Source organism: Phytophthora cinnamomi (genome assembly GCF_018691715.1).
Source record: "Phytophthora cinnamomi strain GKB4 chromosome Unknown Contig29, whole genome shotgun sequence".
In the NCBI taxonomy this organism is placed as follows: domain Eukaryota; phylum Oomycota; class Peronosporomycetes; order Peronosporales; family Peronosporaceae; genus Phytophthora; species Phytophthora cinnamomi.
The window spans coordinates 468,247-488,985 of NW_027150962.1; the positions used below are offsets into that span (position 1 = coordinate 468,247).

Genomic DNA, 20,739 nt, shown 5'->3' on the forward strand with positions numbered 1-20,739 from the left:
CTATGAGCGTGCAGAACTGGATGCCACTGCATAAATGTCGGCGGTTGGGCAAAGCAAGCAGACTTTATCTAGTCCATCCACGAGCAGCGCGGATTCACTCAAGCCGTAGCGAAAAAGTCGAAAGTACTCTGCTGCCATGCTCCAGGCGCTCTCTTTGGCGGGAATCGCTGCTGACGCCGAGCGGCGGCGTTGCTCGAGCTGCTCGATCTCGTCTCGTAGCTGCCGCGTCTCGTCCTCTAGAGTGTGCATGTAGTCCTCCTTCTTCTTGCAGTACCGGATCTGCCTCACGCGACGGAGCTCCCGCAGCCGTGTCTTCTCTGCAGCTGCCATCTCGGCCGTCTCCACGTGTCGGTCTTTGCGCGTGATGGTCTCTGTCGCTCGAGTGGAATGCTGGGCGTCGCTGTGGCCCCGTAACGCGGCGTACTGCTGCGAAGACGTTTGGATTGCTGGCGTGTAATCGGTGACCCAGTCGGCGTGCCGGTGTCGACATCCTCTTTTTACCGGTTAGCGCCGCAGCCCAGTGCTCAGTTGGACTTCCTACGAGCGTCCATGGCGCCGGTCGTGGCCTTCAACAGTGAGCGGGGAGTTGATGCCATGTTGAAGAGCTGGGATCTCGTGTCGCGGTGGTTCGCAGGCGTCGAGATGGAACTGGAGCGCTTGGAGAAGGACGAGTCGGGGTCTCTTGTCGCGAGCACCACAACCACCGTCACCATCACCGAGCACACGCTGCGGATCGTATTTCCTCATTTAATCGTTGGACATGACACAAGGAGACGTGGTGGTAGCGCCGATCCGTCGTCTTTGGCGGGGAGATTAGTGGGCCAGACGCTCGTGATGAAAGGCTTGACTCGCTTCGAGTGGGATGGCGCGTACTGCCGTGTATCGAGCGTGATGAGTCAATCGGACATGCTGACGCCGATGCTGGGTCTCGTTGGGAGTTTGGAGGATGTTTCTCTGGTGTTTGAAGGTGCCCTCATCACGCCAAACTGCTGGTTGAAGCCATCACGGTAGGCTGCAGCGGATTTTACCGTAATGGACATCAGCATAGTTGTGAGCACCAAAGTCTTTTGCTCATATCCTACGATTAGTTCGCTCTTTCGGCTTCGTGAGGGTTTGGAACGGAAGCCTGTTAAGCTAGTCGCTGAAAGTTTACACGTCTCTGGGGCTGAAATCATCAACTTCGCTGAATCCCGTACTTCTATCAATGTCGTCGTCACTCGGAGAAATGAGCAACCAGCATGGAGGGCACTCAAACAACTCCTATCTAAAGCATTGATGTACATTACGACGAACGTTACTATGTATCATAACGATCCAACTACAGTAGATCTCCTATGATGTCTTCAGCCGGAAGTCTGGCGTGATGAGGGCACCTTCAAACACCAGAGAAACATCCTCCAAACTTCCAACGAGACCCAGCATCGGCGTCAGCATGTCCGATTGACTCATCACGCTCGATACACGGCAGTACGCGCCATCCCACTCGAAGCGAGTCAAGCCTTTCGTCACGAGCGTCTGGCCCACTAATCTCCCCGCCAAAGACGACGGATCGGCGCTACCACCACGTCTCCTTGTGTCATGTCCAACGATTAAATGAGGAAATACGATCCGCAGCGTGTGCTCGGTGATGGTGACGGTGGTTGTGGTGCTCGCGACAAGAGACCCCAACTCGTCCTTCTCCAAGCGCTCCAGTTCCATCTCGACGCCTGCGAACCACCGCGACACGAGATCCCAGCTCTTCAGCATGGCATCAACTCCCCGCTCACTGTTGAAGGCCACGACCGGCGCCATGGACGCTCGTAGGAAGTCCAACTGAGCACTGGGCTGCGGCGCTAACCGGGACGACGAGGATGTCGACACCACCGTGGATTCACTCAAGCCGTAGCGAAAAAGTCGGAAGTACTCTGCTGCCACGCTCCAGGCGCTCTCTTTGGCAGGAATCGCTGCTGACGCCGAGCGGCGGCGTTGCTCGAGCTGCTCGATCTCGTCTCGTAGCTGCCGCGTCTCGTCCTCTAGAGTGTGCATGTAATCCTCCTTCTTCTTGCGGTACCGGATCTGCCTCACGCGACGGAGCTCCCGCAGCCGTGTCTTCTCTGCAGCTGCCATCTCGGCCGTCTCCACGTGTCGGTCTTTGCGCGTGATGGTCTCTGTCGCTCGAGTGGAATGCTGGGCTTCTCTATCGTCCCGTAACGCGGCGTACGGACCGAGGAGACCTTTGGCTTCCTGTAATTTGGACGGAGCTGCTACCAGTCCAGTTGGCGACGCTGCTGCTGTGCCCTCTCGATGCGTCCCCCAACGTCTCGTTGACGACTTCATTGAAGGCGCCCCTGTCTCTTCCTGCGCTCGAGTCCAGTGCCCTTGGCGTAGCGTATGCATATTCTCTGTGTCCACGTCAGTGGTGTTGGCAGACCGAGTCTGAGCGCTGCTGCATCTAGAGCGCTGCACAACTCCGCCGATGACATTGTCGGTGAATAGCTGGCTGTTGGGCGGGCGGAGAACGCAGCCTTCCATCGTCGTCTGGCGGACACGGAGTGGCGGGGTTGATAGCGGGGAGCTACGTTTTGCAGGGTAGTGCATGGCTACTCGTCAGGCGCGAGCACTCGTACTGCTGCTGTTTATTGGATTACCTGTGGTCTGTCATCCCTGAAGGGGGTGAAAGCTGCTGCTTGCGTGGTTGTAGCTGGATTCAGGACGTTGTGGAGTCTTCGAACCTGTACCGTATCTTCTGGTTCGGCCGATAACGCGTCACGGATTGCTCTTGAGCTTGCTTGGCATGTGCGATTGCCCAGAGAAGAGCACACTGTGGGCAACAGTGGATGCCGAAAAGGGCCCGCTGGCCTGTTCCTGCGCCGTTGTTCACGAGCGCAGGTTGCAGCCATGGATAGGCTGCGTCACAATGAGCGGGCGGTGTCACACATGTATCAGTCAACGTTGGCGTGCACGCTCTACAAGAGCAAAATAAGCATGCTGTTGCTTCTAGACGGAAGGGAGGTCGCCGTGGGTGTTGGTGATGCTGTACCGTTCTGTATGCTCTCGATCCTTCGCGACAAACAGCGCCTCTTTCGCGAAAACACTCGACTGTGTTCGCGGTGTGCGATGAGCACTGTTTAATAGTACTGCATTAAAAATGCATGAGTAGCAGACATGAACTGCTACTGTACGTGTACGCACCTGACAAGCCGTAAGAAACGAAGGTAGGTAGCTATGCAAATCCGCCATATGAGTTCTCATATGGCCAGAGATACAGTTCAACCCGATGGGTAGCTCACAGCCGCGACGATTGTGGTGGTCGCATCGCTGGAGATTTTCTGTTCGTTTATGGATGTGTCGGTCCACTCGACCGCGAATGAGAGGCAGCATCTATTAGGTCGTAAGAAGCGGTGTACTGTAAAGCAGCGCCAATGGGAGAGCAACGTACCTACGGATACAACCGGTTTCGGCCTCCTCCGTGATGAACATTTCGTAATGTTAGGCCAATTCTAGTGTGGCGATGGCAATATGCGTATCCGATATCGACAGACTTGATGGAGCTGAACTAACAAAATTTGTTGGCCATTTAATGGCCTGGTCTGTACAGTAACCTGACGGGCGACAGCTCCTCGCAAGCCTTGATTGCGAAGTATTATAATGTTTGTGCTTCAGGCGCGATTATGCTGGCCTTGTGCGGCAGACTCAGCGTGATTCATTTTCCCAGCTGCCCGTGGCGCAGACGCGTGCAACGTGCCGTGGCAGGGTTGCGGCGTAAGTCACTCAATGCAGCGACAGAGCGAGCTTGCGTTGAGCGAGTCCAATCTACAGTACATGTACAAGAGAAAGTATCGAATGTACAGAGGAACGGGAATAACATAAACTGTGTCAGATCTACACAAGCTGTGGTGTGATTACATGTACATAGGACTGCAGTGGAGTTTGTCGGAAGTGCAGACGCGGACTCATCGATTGGGTGCCTTCCACAGTGTACCATCAAACGGCTCTAAGTACAGTTTTTATTCCCCGTTTAGGCCGGTAGCGTTTTTCTCGATGCGTGCGCTACGCGCGTGCCCTACCCCATATGCTCGGTTGAGAATGAAACTGACCAAATTTGATTGGCCCAGTGTTTGATCAATATTATCCAATCATTGTACTTTTACTCTGTGTGATCTACTTGTGGTTCACGACTCAACTATATCTGAAGCGAAGACAAGGACTCCCCCGTATGGCAATGGGGAGCGAAGCTTGTCCAACCCACCAAGCCCCTGTAGTATCTCTTGAAAGCTAACTCTCTAAGTAGCGTAGAAGCATGCACTCGCCACGAAATCCGCTCTCGAGCTGTGTTTTTTTTTCTTGCTGCTTGGTGTCGCTTGATGGCTACCAAACAAACCAGAAGGCCGCACAGCTCATCTTCAGCTTTCCAGCGACGCCGTTACCTTGCGGTGGGGGTGAAGCGCGTGGGAGAAGCACGTCGAAGCCGGACCGACGCCATGTCAGATGCTTTGAGGGAGAATGCAAATAGTGCAGTGCACTGATTGGCCAAAAGTAGTTAACGCTTGCCAACGCGCGCGTTGTGCAGTATCGTTTTTGTAACATCCTGTTAATACAAAGTGTCCGAAACGCATGCGTCCGCCTCGATTGAGAACGGGCCTTAGGCTCCCTATTTGTCCAATCAAAAGTTGTTTAATATCGAGTCAATAAAAACCTAGGCCAAAACTCACCAAAACCAAACTGTATGCTGCGACCTTTACCACACATAGTTCAAATTTCTTCTATATACTATAGGCTGCCTAATGGAACAAATCCTAATACGTATTGCTTCTGTCCTAAGCGAACTCATTTCCTAAGCGAACTTTTTAAGCCAATAGTGGTGCAGTATTTTTAGCATATGCTGAGGAGAGACTACTCCGTAAATCGGAGCTTAGGGTGACTAAACAAAGGCTAGCTGAATCAGGACGGTATAGCTTCTATCATTCCTCAATAGTTTCGGCAATGACTCGACCTCGCACGACTGGAAATGGCAATAGGCAGAAGACTTAAACACACATAGCAGTGGACTACAGCCACAAGCTTAAAATGATCGACAAGCTGACTAAATATGTCAAGTATGAGCTGTAATTGACGGGTTCGACCCTTCCATCAGCAAGACTGAGCGAAAGCGGAAGCAGATATCTAAGTGCAAGCAACAAGCAGGCTTTATTCAAGATGTGTGTGACGATGGCAAAGGCCACTCGCAAAATTTTCGCAGGAGTATTTTCTGCGTCGTACTCTTGGAGACGGCGCTTTCCACGCAGACCTAATCTCGATTCACGCACGGGCACACCAAGGACAAACAACACCGGCGGACGCAGCGGCAGCACGGGTGAAATTTGTAGAAGAGGTCAGCGTCGTCACCTGCGAGAACTAGATCGATAAAGTGTTCAGCGCGGACCAGACAGGTATGTGACCTAGTCTGTCGGTGCCGTCAGTAAATAGTCTAACACGTTGCGTATTGCGATAGAAGTTTTCTCCGAATTTCTCCCTCGTAAGACAATAACGACGCGAGGGGAGAAGACCGTGTGGCTCACGTATAGCAGTAAGGTAGCGAGAAGGATTTTGCGATGCTCTTAGCCGATTGGCATGAAAACAAGCACGAACCCTTCTTTGTATTCAAGACTGGTGAATCTCTACGCAAGCACATACAGAATGAGAACATCGCACAGCGGCACGGTTTCAGTACACGGCTGTGGAAGGAATCTCTCATCTTCAAGAGAAGCATATCTGCCAGATGTATGGGAACCCATCAGTGTGGTGGAATGCCCAGATCTCGCTCAAGTTTCTAGACTACCATTTTGGCCACAAAAATGACCTGGAGGAGAAGGTGCTGCTACTCTTGGATTTCTCGGGGCACTGAACCGAAGAGGTGAAGACCTGCGCGGCCCCAATAAACGTCATCCTGTTCAAAGTTTCCCCACGCTACACATACATTTGTCAGTCTGCTGCCGTGGCATGGAATAAGCCATTCAAGCCGCGATTGCACCGGCGCTGGCCAGACTACCTTCGAACCCAAATTACTGAGCACCATGTCCAAGAGAGGCAGCGCGCTGACGAAGCTTGCAAGGTTTCAGAGCAAGTGAATGAGGTGGCGAGAACAGATATTCAAGAGGTAGCTCGCGAAAAGATCCAAGGATTGCAGCCAAACCTTGTTATCAGCCCATTTGAGATAGCACTGAAGCATCCAGCGATAAATGCATGGATAACAGAGGGATCGGCCGGAGCTCACACACGCGACGATTGTTAGCGGATTTGCAAATATCGGTTTACTTGGGGACACACGCTGCGTAGATAGCGTTGAGATTGACGACGATGCTGATAAAATAGCAGACGTTCACGGCCTCCTTGCCCGTATCGGTACTGCTACAGACGAAGCAATTGACACGGAGACGAGTTTGTCAGCAGTGATAGCTCTGGCGACGAACAATGCATCCAATAAATAAAAAACTGCGTTATGTGTATCAATTTCGAGGGTAAAAAGCGAGATTGGACACGGAGCTCAAGTAGAAAGAGCACCACGATTTTGGTGGATGGACACGGGTTTGATTTCCGTCGTGTCCATTATTTTTTTGGCTAAAACATCCCCTGTATTTACTGTAAACGTTAGTGATTAGTCGCTAAGCATTTGGCTTCATGTCGTATAATGAAACATACGTCATAACCCTACCGCAAATAGTGAACATTTAAGTTTGCTCAGGACAGGATCAATGCGGCAGGACAAATAACGCGCTAAACTCTCTACCTAAAAGATCTATCAAGGTTCGAAAGGTCGAAGTGTCCACCTTCGTGCAACAGACGCTTCCCATTTCACTACACTTCGAGGAACGATGTCGCTGGCATAAGCGGGTGTAGTGCAGGCGCTTTATTCAGCGTTGCGAACGCGTCGGCGTTCCCAAAGTCCCCTTAAAGCCCTCCGGAACACAAAAGCGTTGGGAGGGTGGCAGCAGCTAATACGGATCAGGCACAATACCACCCTGGACTATTTCAACCCCCCAGAGGAGTCGTCGTGGGTGGACACGTGGAGCAACAGAACCGACGAGAACTGCATAGCAGTGAGCAACCTCTCTAGGTAAGTCTTAGATACTGCTAAATGCGTTCACGGTACCCTTAGTCGCTGCGCTTAATGTAACAGGGCACCGTCCGCTCAATTACAGGAGAGGTGCATCGCCTATTACGGCATTCCCCTATTTAATTCTAAGGGCGGACGGATGCATAAGCTCCAGTACCACCACCAGGTACTGGGGTTGCTTCTTGCTTTCTATGTTGGGTACGGTTACAGAGCCAGACTCTGTTGCTTGTCTGGTGTACCCCCTTTCATGCTGACTTGCGTTCTAAGCACTGCTGAAGCCGCTCTATCGGCGACCCTCAACGGTTTCGCCCCCGCTCAAACTGTGTGGCCATCCCTGGCCAGACAGAAGGCATTGTTTGTGTTAGTCGCATCCAGGCAGCCCATATTGCATAGGACGTTTTGAACGACAAAACTTACTAGGTGTGTATTCTTTGTTAATTGCTGTGGCTGTCTGCTTTACTACTTACTACTGCATGCGTTGTTGATAGCATGCAGGTTCAACTGCCTTCTGACCGTGACGTGCAAAACACCCATTACAACTGCTGGCTACGTAGCGTGTTTGTCACTGGCACACTGTGTTTTTCTGCGGTTGGACTAATAGTCTGGGAAAAGCACAATTCCCAGGCTCCTGTAACGATGGTTATACCAGCTTCGATTTTCGACAAAAGTTGGTTTCGCCAAAGCTATATTCTGACCCACGATATGGCGTAGTAGCCGATAGCGCTTTTCCGTGTAATTCGGACATGACAGGTAAGATCATGACTCCTTTGAAAGAGGGCGGCGCAAGCCGCTTAGTGCGTTCAGTGCGTGTGGTTACCAAGGCTTTGTCAGACGCACTTGCGTTTATCCACCAAAGAGCCCAGTGGGGCATCGGTTCCACAGAGATAGTCTACCATCGTATCTTGGTGCCGCTTTCCTACGACAAGCTCAAGCGACAGCAGCGTCTTGATAATTTGGTCCGGCTTGCATACTATTGGGTTCGCACAATCCGAATAAGCGAAATACTCGCTACGTTCGTTCACGGAGGGGAGGATTGGAGATATTCAAAATAGAATTAAACAATACATACAGTCCTTCCTACACTACTCCCGTTATTTCCTAGTTTCCACCATCTTCGTTGTGTACTTCGTGATTTGAATAGCTGAAATCAACACCAGGATTGTTCGTGCTCACTGCTGAACTTCGGCACGATCGAAATCTATACTGGCTTCAAACTGGCGCCGTTTCTTGGCCTGTCCTTCCTTGTGTTCTGCCCGAGGAGATGATTCTCTGCACTCGGTATCGTCGTGATGCTACTGGGTTTCTTTCATTTGCGGCTCACGCCTGGCCTCTGAGGTGGCAGTGTTGGCGCGACGTAGTAGCTCGCGGTCCTTTCTCCTTTCTTTTTGGCGTCCGCCTATCAGCAGCGACGAGTTCATTTCGCTGCGTTTTTAGTTTCCTCGACGATTTTCGCGTTCGTCCTGATGCCACTTCTCCTCGACGTCGACACATCTGTTAGCTTCTTCGATATCGAACACCATCAATTCGAGCTGCACGAACCCTCCTCCTCTTTGATACCCTTCAGCTCCTCGTCAATGGAATCAACGTGTTACTTGACTTTCATTCGCTTGGCATCGGCGTACGTAGTGGATCCTGACGCGTCCGCCGTGGCTCGCGGTGGCCTGCCACCACCACCTCGAACTCTCGTGACCGTGTAATTATCGCAAAACACCCCCAGGACCCGCCAACCAAGCGAATCACAAGTGGTGCTCAGTCACTTATGCCGCTTGAGCCCCTCCGTGTCGGATGAAACGAGGGGTTTCACGAGAGCGTTGGTCCATCCGGTGTTGCTATGAACGGTAGCGGATAACGGTCTCTCCCCGTGGATATCCGGGTGCCTCGGGGTTGTAGAGCAAGATGCAGTCTGATTTAGAGGCGTCGGAGGATTTGCTTCGACCGTCTGCGACGAGCCGCTGTTGGTGCTGTAGTCGTTAGAGGGTGTGGTCCCAAGCTCGATCTACCGCTATGATCCGGACCAGAACCGTCGATGGTTAAGGCTTATGATCCGTCTTCTGCCTGGTTTTGCAGCGTTGAAGAATCGATTTCAGGTCGTGCTGATTCTGGAGCAAAACGATGTAATACTCGGAATAATCTGGCTCCGTGAGCAGAATCCAGAGATTGATTGGAGTTCGCTCACTCTTCGGTTTCGTACCAAGCTACCATTCGTTTTGATGATGACCGACAAGGCCATACCACGATAATATCGTTGAAGCCACTCGCCAAATAGATGCACAAGGGAAACGCTAAGTACGTGTTTTTTGTGGACTCACACGACCTAGAAAATGCCGAACGAGCTAGGATGGGATGCATTGAAAGACTACCTAGCATACAAGGTGCTGTTGAGATAAAAGGATACTGTATTTCGAACAGAGTTACCCAACGCAAAACGCCCAATTCATGAAGGCATTGGGTACAAGATCAAGCTCAAGCCAGGCGTTCAGTTAATTACAGTTCCGCAGAGGCGCCAGAGCCGGGAACAGCTTAAGGTGATCCATTATTGAACGGAAGACATGGCGAAGGCAGGAATCATCCGCCCCAGCACTCCACTGTTCTCGGAACAGCCATTTTGCCGGAAGAAGCCGGTTGCTTGGCGGGTTGTACATGACTATCACCAGTAGTTCAACGCGGCAACTGTTTTACCAGCGATCCCGATGGCCCCGATGGAGGACACCTTCGACGCCGTGAATGGTAGCCAATGGTTCTCTTGCATGTATCTCCTGCGGAAATACTACCAGGTTAAGTTGCGTGAATCAGACAATCCGTTTATGCGTTTCCGACGCCTAATGGGTCGTTGAAATATCATGTGACTCCTATGGGTTAGACCGGAAGTCCTGAAACGTTTAAGCGATTGTTACAACGTGTTTTCAGCGATTTTCGTGATGCGATGAGCATCTATTTCGACGACATCTACGTCTCCACGAGTAGTGCGGACATCGGTGACCACATCATTGCTTTAGACCGCGTACGTCGATGTTGAGAGGAACAACAAATTCATCTCCGACCGATTGACAAAGTGAGCAAAGTTCATTGAAACCTAAACGACGGCGTCAGCAGAAGAGGTTGAGCTACTCGCGACGAACTAAGTCAAGGGTCGAGGCCTGCCAAGATCCATCAACTCTGATCGTGATCCCGTGTTCACGTCAAAAGTATGGTTATCGGTGATGGGCACACTACACATCAAGCCCAATCTTTCCTCGGCGTTCAGGCCTCAAACTGACAGCCAGACCGATAGGACCAATCGATTCATTGATGATAATCTTCGAGGTGTGGTCAGCCCAGTCCAGCGAGATTGGAATGAATTTATGCATTTGATAGAATTTGTGTTCAACCAACGAATGCACTCGTCGTCTATCGGTATGTCCCGTTTGACGTGGAGCTCGGCTATTGCCCATACATACCTGATGATGTGGCAACGAATCCAGAGTTCAAACACTTAGACATAATTGCCCAGGACTTTCTTCTTCGGCACGATTATTTCTGAAGGTGGCGCTAGGTGCGATGAGTGAAGCCCAAGAGAGATGAATGCATACTATGACATGAACATCAAGTCACAAATATTTGAGGTTGAGTAGTTGGTAGAATAAAAACTAGACATCCGCTACAAAGGTTTTGCTAAACTTCAAAACTGGCACCGCGTTTTGTCGGGCCAAACCCAATTGCTCAAAGAGACTCCTATAACTTGGTAATGTCGGAGAACATGAAGATCCGTCCCGTGTTTGATACATCATTGTGTGAACATTGTCATAGGGCTGGTAAGCTCCGATAGAAGGACAGTGAAGTGTGGTTGGCGGATGGAACGACAGAAGGACAACTCACCGAAGCTCCTCTCGTGTACAGCAAATGCTGTGGCGAGGGACAATACAAATTCCGCTGGCTTGGCGAATCGAACGAAGGAACAACCTGTAGTGGGCCTACTTTGGCTCACTACTTTAGCTTACACGTCGCGCTACGTGTATGAGGAAGCGTAGGAGTTTATTAATAATTTGAATTAATTATACTTGAGTCCACAAGTATAATATAAATCAAATAAAACACCAAATAGGTAGTTTAAGGTAAAATGAGAACTGTATTGTTTGTGAATTGATCTTCCTCTAAAATCTGCTAAAAACTGTTTATCATCTATGAAAGGGTTGGCAGCGGCTGGCTGTCAGAGCCCCGCTAATATGCATGTCTCTGATTGGTAGAAAGATGCTGCTTTCTACCAATAGGATCTTTTGGGTATATGTGGACCACTCACTGTGGTGGTCCACTTCAATGTATCCATTGGTGTGTCTTACACCAATGTGAGGAAGTATCTAAAACCTTTAACAGATATTTATCTGTTAAACCATAAGTGACAAATGTCATGCACAAGTGACAGTTGTCACTTGTGACCGTTATCGTGCACAAGTGATTGTTGTCACTTGTGTGTGTAACCCCGTTACACCATCCCCCCGTTAAGCTTAGACGTGTCGGTCTCGACACGTCAATTAATATTGACTGCTTGTCAATTGCTTGTGCTGGGGTTTCCGTGCTCATCTGCAATGAGCACGATCAAGCGAACCACCATTGCAACAGAGTGTAAACTCTCTGTTGCTGTGTACAATGCGCGGTAGCGCGAGGTGCGCCGCTACCACGGGGACAGACAACACAGTGTCTGTGTACGATTCTTCGATGTCGACCGCGTCTATGCGTCGACATCTCTAAGCAATTTCTGTTGCTTACCGTGATCGGGTAAGCAAGCGCCAAAGCACTTCGAGTCCTTCTCGAAGTGGCAAGTATTAGCAACTCCACGCTGTTGCGGTGGAGGCTGGTGTCCGTGCGCCGTGCGCACTGTCCGTCCAGGTGGCGGTGCATATTAGCAACCGCGACCACAACAGGTATACTACCTGTATACCTGAGAGCTTCAATGATCTCCGTGCTAATTATCTAGCACGCGAGTCGTCAGGCGTTGTAGATTACTACAGCGCTCGCACTACCTTCTTGCTGGTAGTGCGTGTTGGGTTTCGTACTCCTTCACCATGTCCGGAACGTCTTCCATCAGGACGTTCCGTGGTTCCCACGTGTCGTGTTGGGGAGGAAACCTCTCCAACGAATGCGAAAACAATCCGGACCTCGGATTGTTTTCCTATGATCAACAATTCGCTGGACGATCCAGCGAATTTCTCCGCGTGCGTCTCGCAGCGGTGGCGGAGGTGGTGGAAACACGCCCCGATGGTCAACGCCGTGTTGACCTTCATCTCGTGTTGCTCCACGACCAAGTGACGGTCGTGGAGTACTTTCAGAGCGCGGCGGTTGCCGCTCTGTTCCTTCGTGTCCCGGCTCTGGCGGTCTCCCAGACCGCCTTGAACGTGCCGGTCGGGCTGTAGGCCCGACTGTATTAACTGCTCCAGCGCGACTACGCGCTGGAGAGGGCTTCCTGTCGAGGCTGTCTCTTCGGGTCAGACGAGCCACTTGGCTCGTGCTGGAGGTATGGCTTTAACCGCCCGACGTAAAATGTCGGGTGGAGCCGCATGCTAGACGGTATGTCTAGCGTGTATGCGTTACCGTGGCGTGCCATCACCGTGAATGGCCCGATGAAGCGCGGAGCAAGCTTGCTTGCTCCGAAATCCGAAACTGCATGTTTGGGCAGGTTTTGAGTAGATAACAAAACCAATGAATCCACGTTGAATTCATTTGTGTTGCCCCTGCCAATATTATCGGCGTTCAGCTTCTGTTTATCCACAGAAGCTGCAATCGTGTCCTGGACAAACCGAATTACGGCTTGTCTTTTATTGATAAAGTCAATCGCATCCGAGCTGAACTCGTTCAGCTCGCTCTCCTAAGAGGCCCGGCCTCTGCGTGGTTCTTCGCGGTGTCTGCGCCCTGCGCAGACCCGTGTCCTGTTCCTTGTGGAGTCTGTGCTCTGCACAGACTCGTTTTCTGTTCTGGGGTCAGCGCATTGCGCTGACCCTTGGTCTCCTGCCAGGTCTGCGCCCCGCGCAGACCTGGTTGTCGTGTTCCTTGTTGTCGCGGCTGACACTGTGCAGGTGTCAGCGGCTTTTACGACTGCTGTGTTGCAGTCGCAGATCCTCCCCATAAAGTGGGAGCCACCACTCCGAGTAAACTCGGCAGACGGGGATGCCGCATGGCATTCACATAAAACGGTGTATGCCCGGTCGAGGCATGCACCGAGTTGTTGATGGCGAATTCCGCCATCGACAAACACTCGCTCCAGTATTGGAACGAGTGAGCGTAGCTCTTCAACATATCGACGAGCACGCGATTCACGCGCTCGGTTTGACCGTCCGTCTGCGGATGGTCCGCAGTCGACATGGAAAGCTGGCTCCCAAGAAGTGCAAACACTTCTTGCCACAGGTGCGCTGTGAAGCGCGGGTCTCTGTCCGACACGATGTCGGACGGCATGCCATGGTGTTTGAACACCATGTCGACGAACAGACGGGCCGTCTGCTTCGCGGTCACCTCTGCCGGCACCGCAGCAAGATGTACCATCTTGCTGAAGCGGTCGACGAAGACCACAACACCGGTATTCCCTCCGCTGTCCGGGGGAAGACCAAAGATGAAGTCCAATGACATGGACTTCCAACACTCCGACGGAGTCGGTAGTGATTGTAATGGAGCCTGCGCAAACGGCGCAGGCTTTACGCGTTGGCACACCTCGCAAGCACGGACGTACTTGCGCACCCACTGTACTGGTGGTGCCGGTAGAAGTCACGCGTGAGAAGGACGTATGTCTTCTCACGTCCGAGATGTCCCGCAGACGGGGCATCATGATACTCGTACATGATCCTGAGTCGCAGGTCATGGTCATTTGGCACGACAACGCGATCCGCGTTGTCGTCGACTGCATTGTAAAGCAGTAGTCCGTCGTGCACACGAAAGCGGTGTGCACGCGCTCGAAGTGCTTGGGCAGCTTCTGACGGGACTTGTCGAAGGCGCTGTGCCATAGGCCAGCAAGAGCTTCGCGTCCGCGTCGTGCGCGTACGCGGCCTTCACATCATCCAACAGAGATGATGTGGGTTTGCTCGATCGCATGGCGTCAATGGCATTGACGTCAACAGCTTCTGCATAGTCCGGCCGACGGGATAACGCGTCGGCCACCACGTTCAATCTTCCGGGTTTGTATTCGACCCGGAAGTTATACTCCGCAAAGAATGAGAGCCATCTCGCCATTCTTTGTGATATGTGGCGACTTCACTGCGGTACGCAGTGAAGCATGGTCGGTGTAGACCACAAATGGTCTACTCCCAAGCAAATACACTCGGAACTTTGCGAGTGCATACTTCATGGCAAGGAGTTCCTTGTCATGCACCGGATAGTTGCGCTCAGCTGGCTTCAGCTGACGCGATTGGTAGTAGACGACACGATCACGGCCCTCGTGATCGTGCTGCATTACGCGCATCCGATCGCGAAATCGGATGCGTCACACACTACGTGAAATGGGCGATCTTGGTCAGCCACTGCCAAGATCGGCGCCTCAGTCAAGCCCGCTTGACTGCATCGAATGCCTTTTGGCAATCGGGTGTCCAATTCCACACAGCTTCTTTCTTAAGAAGCTGTGACAGCGGGCGGATCTTGCCCGCATAGTCCTCCACGTACTTGCACAAGTACGTGGCCAATAAGGAACTGCCTCAGTTCCTTGACATGATGGCGTTGGCCATTCGTTAATCACTCTGACCTTTTCTGGGTCAGGGCGGACACCATTCTTCCCTACGAGACACCCGAGGACGGGTATCTCGCTCGCCCGAAGATACACTTCTTCAGGTTCGCGTAGAGCTTATGCTTTCGCATAAGCTCAAGTAGCTGCCGGAGATGCACCCTGTGCATCTCTACGTCGTCTTCCGTCCACAGCCCGGCTGTGGATGAATACATCATCGAAGTAGCTCGGTGCGAAGTCGCGCACCGAGCGCAACAAGTGCGTCACGCACCTGTTGAAAGTCGCAGGGCATTCTTAAGCCCCTGTGGCATTACTAGCCATTCAGAGCATGCCGCTTGGCGTGCTCACTGCCGTGAGAGGATATCGCTCTCACGCATTAGGATTTGATAAAATCCATCTCGCAAGTCGAGAGCACTGTAAACGGTGCTCCCGGCCATCGAATCGATGATAACATCTTTTCGTGGTATCGGCGTCTGCGCCGGTACCGTCGCATCGTTCAGCTTGTTGTAGGCATGAACGATGCGCCATCCGCCCTGTGGCTTCTTGACACAGAACGTCGGAGCACTGTGCGGGGACTTTGATTCCCGCACTTGTCCTGCTACGACGACTTTCAAAGAAGTCGTCGATCGCTTTCACTTGCTCTCGCGGCAGTGGCCACTGCCGCGTGACACAGTACTTCGTGCCCGGCACGAGATCAATCTCGTGCTGAATGCCCTTATCCTGCGGAAGCTCCGCGAAACTCTTCCGGGAGTACGTCTTTGTACTCCCTCAACAATTCGTAATAGGGACTCGACTTCAGCGAGTCCCAACCTTATTCCTCGAAGCGCTCTCGCTTCGTCTTCGCACTGAGAGTGTCTTCACTCTCAGTGGTACTATGAAGAGCTGTCTCAGCTCTTCGCTCTCGCTCGCCGTTCTTTCGCTGTCCGAAGAACGCAGACTGCTCGATGCGTCCATCGTGCAAGTCGCGTGTAACGCTTCCAGCTCATGGCTGGAAGCGAAGTCAACTCCGACGCCGTCGTCGGAGGACTAGCGAGTTCCATGTCACGATACTGGAATCCAGTATCGGTGCGCGTCAAGACGCTTAGCGTCTTGACATTCGGCGTCACCACCGCAGTCTGCCCAGCAGACTGCTGTTACGTCTCGGTCCCGGACCGAGACTTGCGCAGCGTTTTCCGCTTGCGCCGTCTTCTTGTTGTGCGGAGCCCGGCTCCGCACAGGTCTTCTTGTCCAGGCCCGGCCGTGGACAGTCGTTCGCCGGCGGACCCTGTCCGCGGGCGCGCTGTATCAAGCCCGGCTTGACCGCATTTTCCTTCGTGCAGCCCGGCTGCACGGTAATGTCCCTTCGCCGGCAGAACCTGTCTGCGGGCGCGCGATATCAAGCCCGGCTTGATCGCATGGCGCTTCGTCGTGCAGCCCGGCTGCACGACAGCATAAATTGCGTCAGTGCGGTACGTTTGCAACCGTCCGCACTGTTTGCAGCGTCAACTCCCGGAGTTGACACGCCTTCGTCACCTCGACGCCATTCATTGGCGGAGCCCCTCATGACCGAGGGTGCGTCGGCTCCCGGAGCCGACGCGTCGTCGTCGACCTGACCGCTTCGGGTCAGGGACTGTCCCTACACGCTTGAACGTGGGTGTTGGTTCCCGGAACCAACACATCTTTACTTCCGACGTCGGCAGCATTGCCGACGTGGATTCTCTGTGCGCATCCACGCGCACCCCTTGAGCACCCGGGACAGCGGCATTAAACGCTGTCTCGACTGGCGAGTCGCGCGCACCTGCTGGTGCGTGCGCTGCGGTAACAGGGCCATCGCTCTCTGTTCCGCAGTCGCGACCGAAGCGCACGAGCGTGCGCTTCTTCCAGTCAATTACCGGATCATGCCGTGCAAGCCACGGCATGCCCATAACAACGTCGAACTTATCGTCCAGGTCCAGGACGATAAAGTGTTCGACAAACACCCGTTGTTTGTACGAGAAGCGCACGTTCACGACGCGCTTCTCGGTCTTTACGATGGCACCTGTTGCCAGTCGTACCTCCAGAAGACTTCGAGGTGTATCTACCTCCTCGAAGTCAAGTCTCGGCAGGCTCCGTAGTCGAACAAAGTTGTTCGACGCGCCTGAATCCACCAAAGCTCGAAGAGTCACTCGCTCTCTTCGAGTAAACCTCAAGATGACTAGGTTTGGCCTGTCATCTTGTTTCTTGCAGTGAGCTGGTCTCACTGGGGCTGCAGTCTCAGTGTCGCGTGCCCGATGTCGGCACGCGCGACTGCATACCAGTAGGGCGCCCCGCGCCTACTGGATGTTCACGTTTTTGTTTGTTCGCGGCGATGCCCAGCATCGCCACGACGGCTACTATTGTAGTGCACGGGAGCCGTGCACTCTCTGGCAAAGTGACCGATCCTTCCGCAACGGAAGCATCGCACATTATTTCCGTGCTGCTGGTGACCAGCAGCCGTTGCATCGAGAGGTCCATTGGTTCCGGACCTCCCGTGCTCACTACCGGGCGCGATTGCGACCTCGGCACGCTCGCATGCAGTTTAGCCTGCCGCAGGCTAAACTCTTCTTGCATTGCGAGAGTAATCGCAGCTTCGAGTACTCGGGTACTCTCGGAAGAGATAGGTCTTCACGGGCCCATCTCAGTCCCTCATGAACGTGACGACTTTAGTCGCCTCGTCTATCGGGTTGGTCACGATGTTCGAGACCAAGTACCGAGCACGCTGCGCGTAAGCATGGACGTCATGCTTACCCTGCTGCAGGTCGAGGAATTCCGTCCTCGACCGGAATTCATTTGCGGGGGCTCAAACGCTTGTTTGAGCTCCTCTTTAATATCTCGTACGTGCTAAAGCACGTAGGATCTGAGAGTCGGCGTCCGTACGCCCAACTCTCGCTCGTCCGCCAAGACATGACATGGCGAACGCAACCTTTGACAACGGGTCGACGATGTGTCGAGCCGCAATGGCTGTGTCGAGTTCGACAAGCCATCGGAGAGAGGCTCGCCCTCTTCCTACATAATTACTCACGCTCAATTTTAATGATTGAGCACGCGGTGTCGTCCCCGACGACGCCGTTGTTGAGAAGCAGCATCGCGCTGTTCCTTCATGATGAATCCCAGAGCAACACCATGTTGCTCTGTCGGCGATAGCGTACGCAACATTGTAGCTATCGCCGCCTCCCTAATGACTGTTGACAGTCGTTGGAGGCCTCCACTCTGGATCCGACAGGTGGGGGCAGTCCGCGCGTGCAACATGAGTTGCAGGCGTATTGGAGCTCTCCATGGGCACCTCCGTGCTCATGTGGTTCTCGGCTCCGCGTTCGTACACCTCGTACGAACGTCAAGTAGTCGGTCGTTGGACGGACTACAAAGTGCTACCAGGTGTAGTGGGCCTACTTTGGCTCACTACTTTAGCTTACACGTCGCGCTACGTGTATGAGGAAGCGTAGGAGTTTATTAATAATTTGAATTAATTATACTTGAGTCCACAAGTATAATATAAATCAAATAAAACACCAAATAGGTAGTTTAAGGTAAAATGAGAACTGTATTGTTTGTGAATTGATCTTCCTCTAAAATCTGCTAAAAACTGTTTATCATCTATGAAAGGGTTGGCAGCGGCTGGCTGTCAGAGCCCCGCTAATATGCATGTCTCTGATTGGTAGAAAGATGCTGCTTTCTACCAATAGGATCTTTTGGGTATATGTGGACCACTCACTGTGGTGGTCCACTTCAATGTATCCATTGGTGTGTCTTACACCAATGTGAGGAAGTATCTAAAACCTTTAACAGATATTTATCTGTTAAACCATAAGTGACAAATGTCATGCACAAGTGACAGTTGTCACTTGTGACCGTTATCGTGCACAAGTGATTGTTGTCACTTGTGTGTGTAACCCCGTTACACAACCTGAGAGCTCATTGAGAACCTTAAGCTGATACCGGAAATGATCACCGAGTACTGGGACTCGAGGAAGGGAGGCTCTTGCTCAATGGGAGGTCGGATGACGTAGGCACGCCCTCGACAGAGCAAGTAGGCTTCGACCGGCCATGGGATTCGACGCGCAGCTGCCCTGTGTCGCAGTCGAGCTGGGTGCCAACTTGATTTGTCCTCATAATACTACAGCTTGTACTCCCACTTCCGACACCTCCTAGAAAAAATATCCTTAATAATACGTTATCAGATTAAACAGGGATGCTTAGCGCGCGTCCACCACTCGCCGCAGACTGGCTTCTGAGCGCTGTGGCCCCCTTCCGAGGGAGCAATGGGACGCTGGCTGACGATCGAGAACAAGCGCGAGCTGATTGACAAGAGCGCAGCGGAGCCTGGCATGACCCATTCAGAGCTAGCGCGGTGGTCCAAGCAAGCATTCCGCTTGCGCAAAGCCCCAGCCCGCAACACAGTATCTGACATACTAAAGAACGCAAGCACTATCAAGAAACCAGAGTACGGTGAGGGCAAACGCGTAAGCCGCTAAAGGTAAAGGCGCCTGCTTTAGAAAAGAATTTAGAGGAGTGGGTGGGTAGCGTAGAAGCGAGGGGGCTGTGTCTTAACCGCAAAGCTATCACTAGGAAGGCCGAGCAGATTCGAGAAGATGTAGGCGGGCCTGCGCTCGATGTCGGACTCTCCGTTGGCTGGCTGACCGGGTTTCTCAAGCGGCACAAGCTACGCTACAGACCGCGACACGGCGAGGCTGGCTCTGCTGACGCCGACGAAGTGAGAGAAGGACGCCATGCCATCCAGGAGATCACCGACTGCTACGACGCCCACGACACCTACAACATGGACGAGACCGGGCTGTACTATGCAGCCGCGCCTGGGCGGAGTATTTGCACGGCAACAACAAAAGGCGTCAAGAAAAACAAGACTCGGCTAACGCTAGCGCTGACTACCAATGCAGATGGGAGCGACTCGCTCCCCGTTTTGTTTATTGGCAAGGCCCAAAAGCCGCGGTGCTTTGGTAAGAAGACGGCCGAACAGCTCGGCTACCTGTATCGCAAGAGTACCAAGGCCTGGATGAACTCGAAGATCTACCAGAACTGGTTGCTGCAGCTGGACAAGGAGATGCGTGCTGCGAAGCGGCATATCCTGCTGCTGGTTGACAACGTGTCCTCCCATGCTCTCGGCGACATGGTGCTGACGAACATCAAAGTTCAGAAGCTGCCGGCCAATACTACCACCTATCTGCAGCCTCTGGACGCCGGTGTTATTGCGTCCTTCAAGGCACACTTTAGGTCGTTACAGATTGACCACGGGATCGAAAGGTTTGAGGCTGATGCAAATGTTAATGGGCAGTCTGCATACAAAATAGACCAGCTTCAGGCGATGCAATGGAGCTCGCTGTTGTGGTCGTCTACGGAGGCCAAGACGGTGGCGCACTGTTGGCAAAAGACTGGTCTTGCGACTCCCCTTCGTGGAAACGACGAGCTGGACGAAGACGGCGAGGACGAGGGCGTTGAAGAGGGCGATGCCGACGGCGAGATTGTCGATCTGATGCTCAAAGTGGCGTCAATTAGTCTGTAGTGGCTAAATCCTGCAATAATTTTTCATGTACATGAAAAATACACAACAGCTGGTGTCGGAAGTGGTAGTACTACCTGTATATACAATTCCGGTAAAGCATACTGAAACGAAGTCAATGCACTGTACCACAGTTTGGCAGGATGGCATGGAACCTGGATTAGTGTAGACAACACGATCAGGACAGGCGACGCTAGAATAGCTTGCTTGGACTAGAGCATACGAGTAGGAAGCCAGGGAGCACACTCGAATCAATTTCACTTCTCATTTTTGGCCTAACGCCAGTGCTACACCAGTGATTACTGAAGCTCTTTACAACCATGTTCCCCTTCTACTACCTCATTCCAGTGACGTGTCACTCTGTGGCAGCCACAGCGAAGGCTCAGCCTTGTTGAGGCTAATCATGAGAAGTTGATGGGCCGAGGTACTTGCGCAATCAGTCGGGCGTCATCATTAAATCTCGCAGGTTATTGACTGATA

The 20,739-nt window shown here is 52.5% G+C and overlaps 4 protein-coding genes across 4 annotated transcripts; 2 read left to right on the forward strand and 2 right to left on the reverse strand.

Moving 5' to 3' along the window:
* IUM83_09992 (bzip transcription factor) lies at positions 1-330 on the reverse strand (the record flags this gene model as incomplete). Its single annotated transcript, XM_067934470.1, has 1 exon — positions 1-330. One exon carries the CDS (start codon positions 328-330, stop codon positions 1-3), a length of 330 nt encoding a protein of 109 aa, XP_067793254.1.
* A 219-nt stretch (positions 331-549) lies between these two features.
* On the forward strand, positions 550-1,011 carry IUM83_09993 (uncharacterized protein; the record flags this gene model as incomplete). Its single annotated transcript, XM_067934471.1, has 1 exon — positions 550-1,011. One exon carries the CDS (start codon positions 550-552, stop codon positions 1,009-1,011), a length of 462 nt encoding a protein of 153 aa, XP_067793253.1.
* Positions 1,012-1,332: 321 nt separating this feature from the next.
* Positions 1,333-2,641, reverse strand: IUM83_09994 (Bzip transcription factor; the record flags this gene model as incomplete). The annotated part of the gene is made up of 2 exons (XM_067934472.1): positions 1,333-2,554; positions 2,628-2,641. The coding sequence occupies 2 exons, from the start codon at positions 2,639-2,641 to the stop codon at positions 1,333-1,335; spliced, it is 1,236 nt and encodes a 411-aa protein (XP_067793252.1).
* A 16,362-nt stretch (positions 2,642-19,003) lies between these two features.
* IUM83_09995 (Tigger transposable element-derived protein 6) lies at positions 19,004-20,262 on the forward strand (the record flags this gene model as incomplete). The annotated part of the gene is made up of 2 exons (XM_067934473.1): positions 19,004-19,204; positions 19,315-20,262. The coding sequence occupies 2 exons, from the start codon at positions 19,004-19,006 to the stop codon at positions 20,260-20,262; spliced, it is 1,149 nt and encodes a 382-aa protein (XP_067793251.1).
* Between the last annotated feature and the right edge of the window lie 477 nt (positions 20,263-20,739).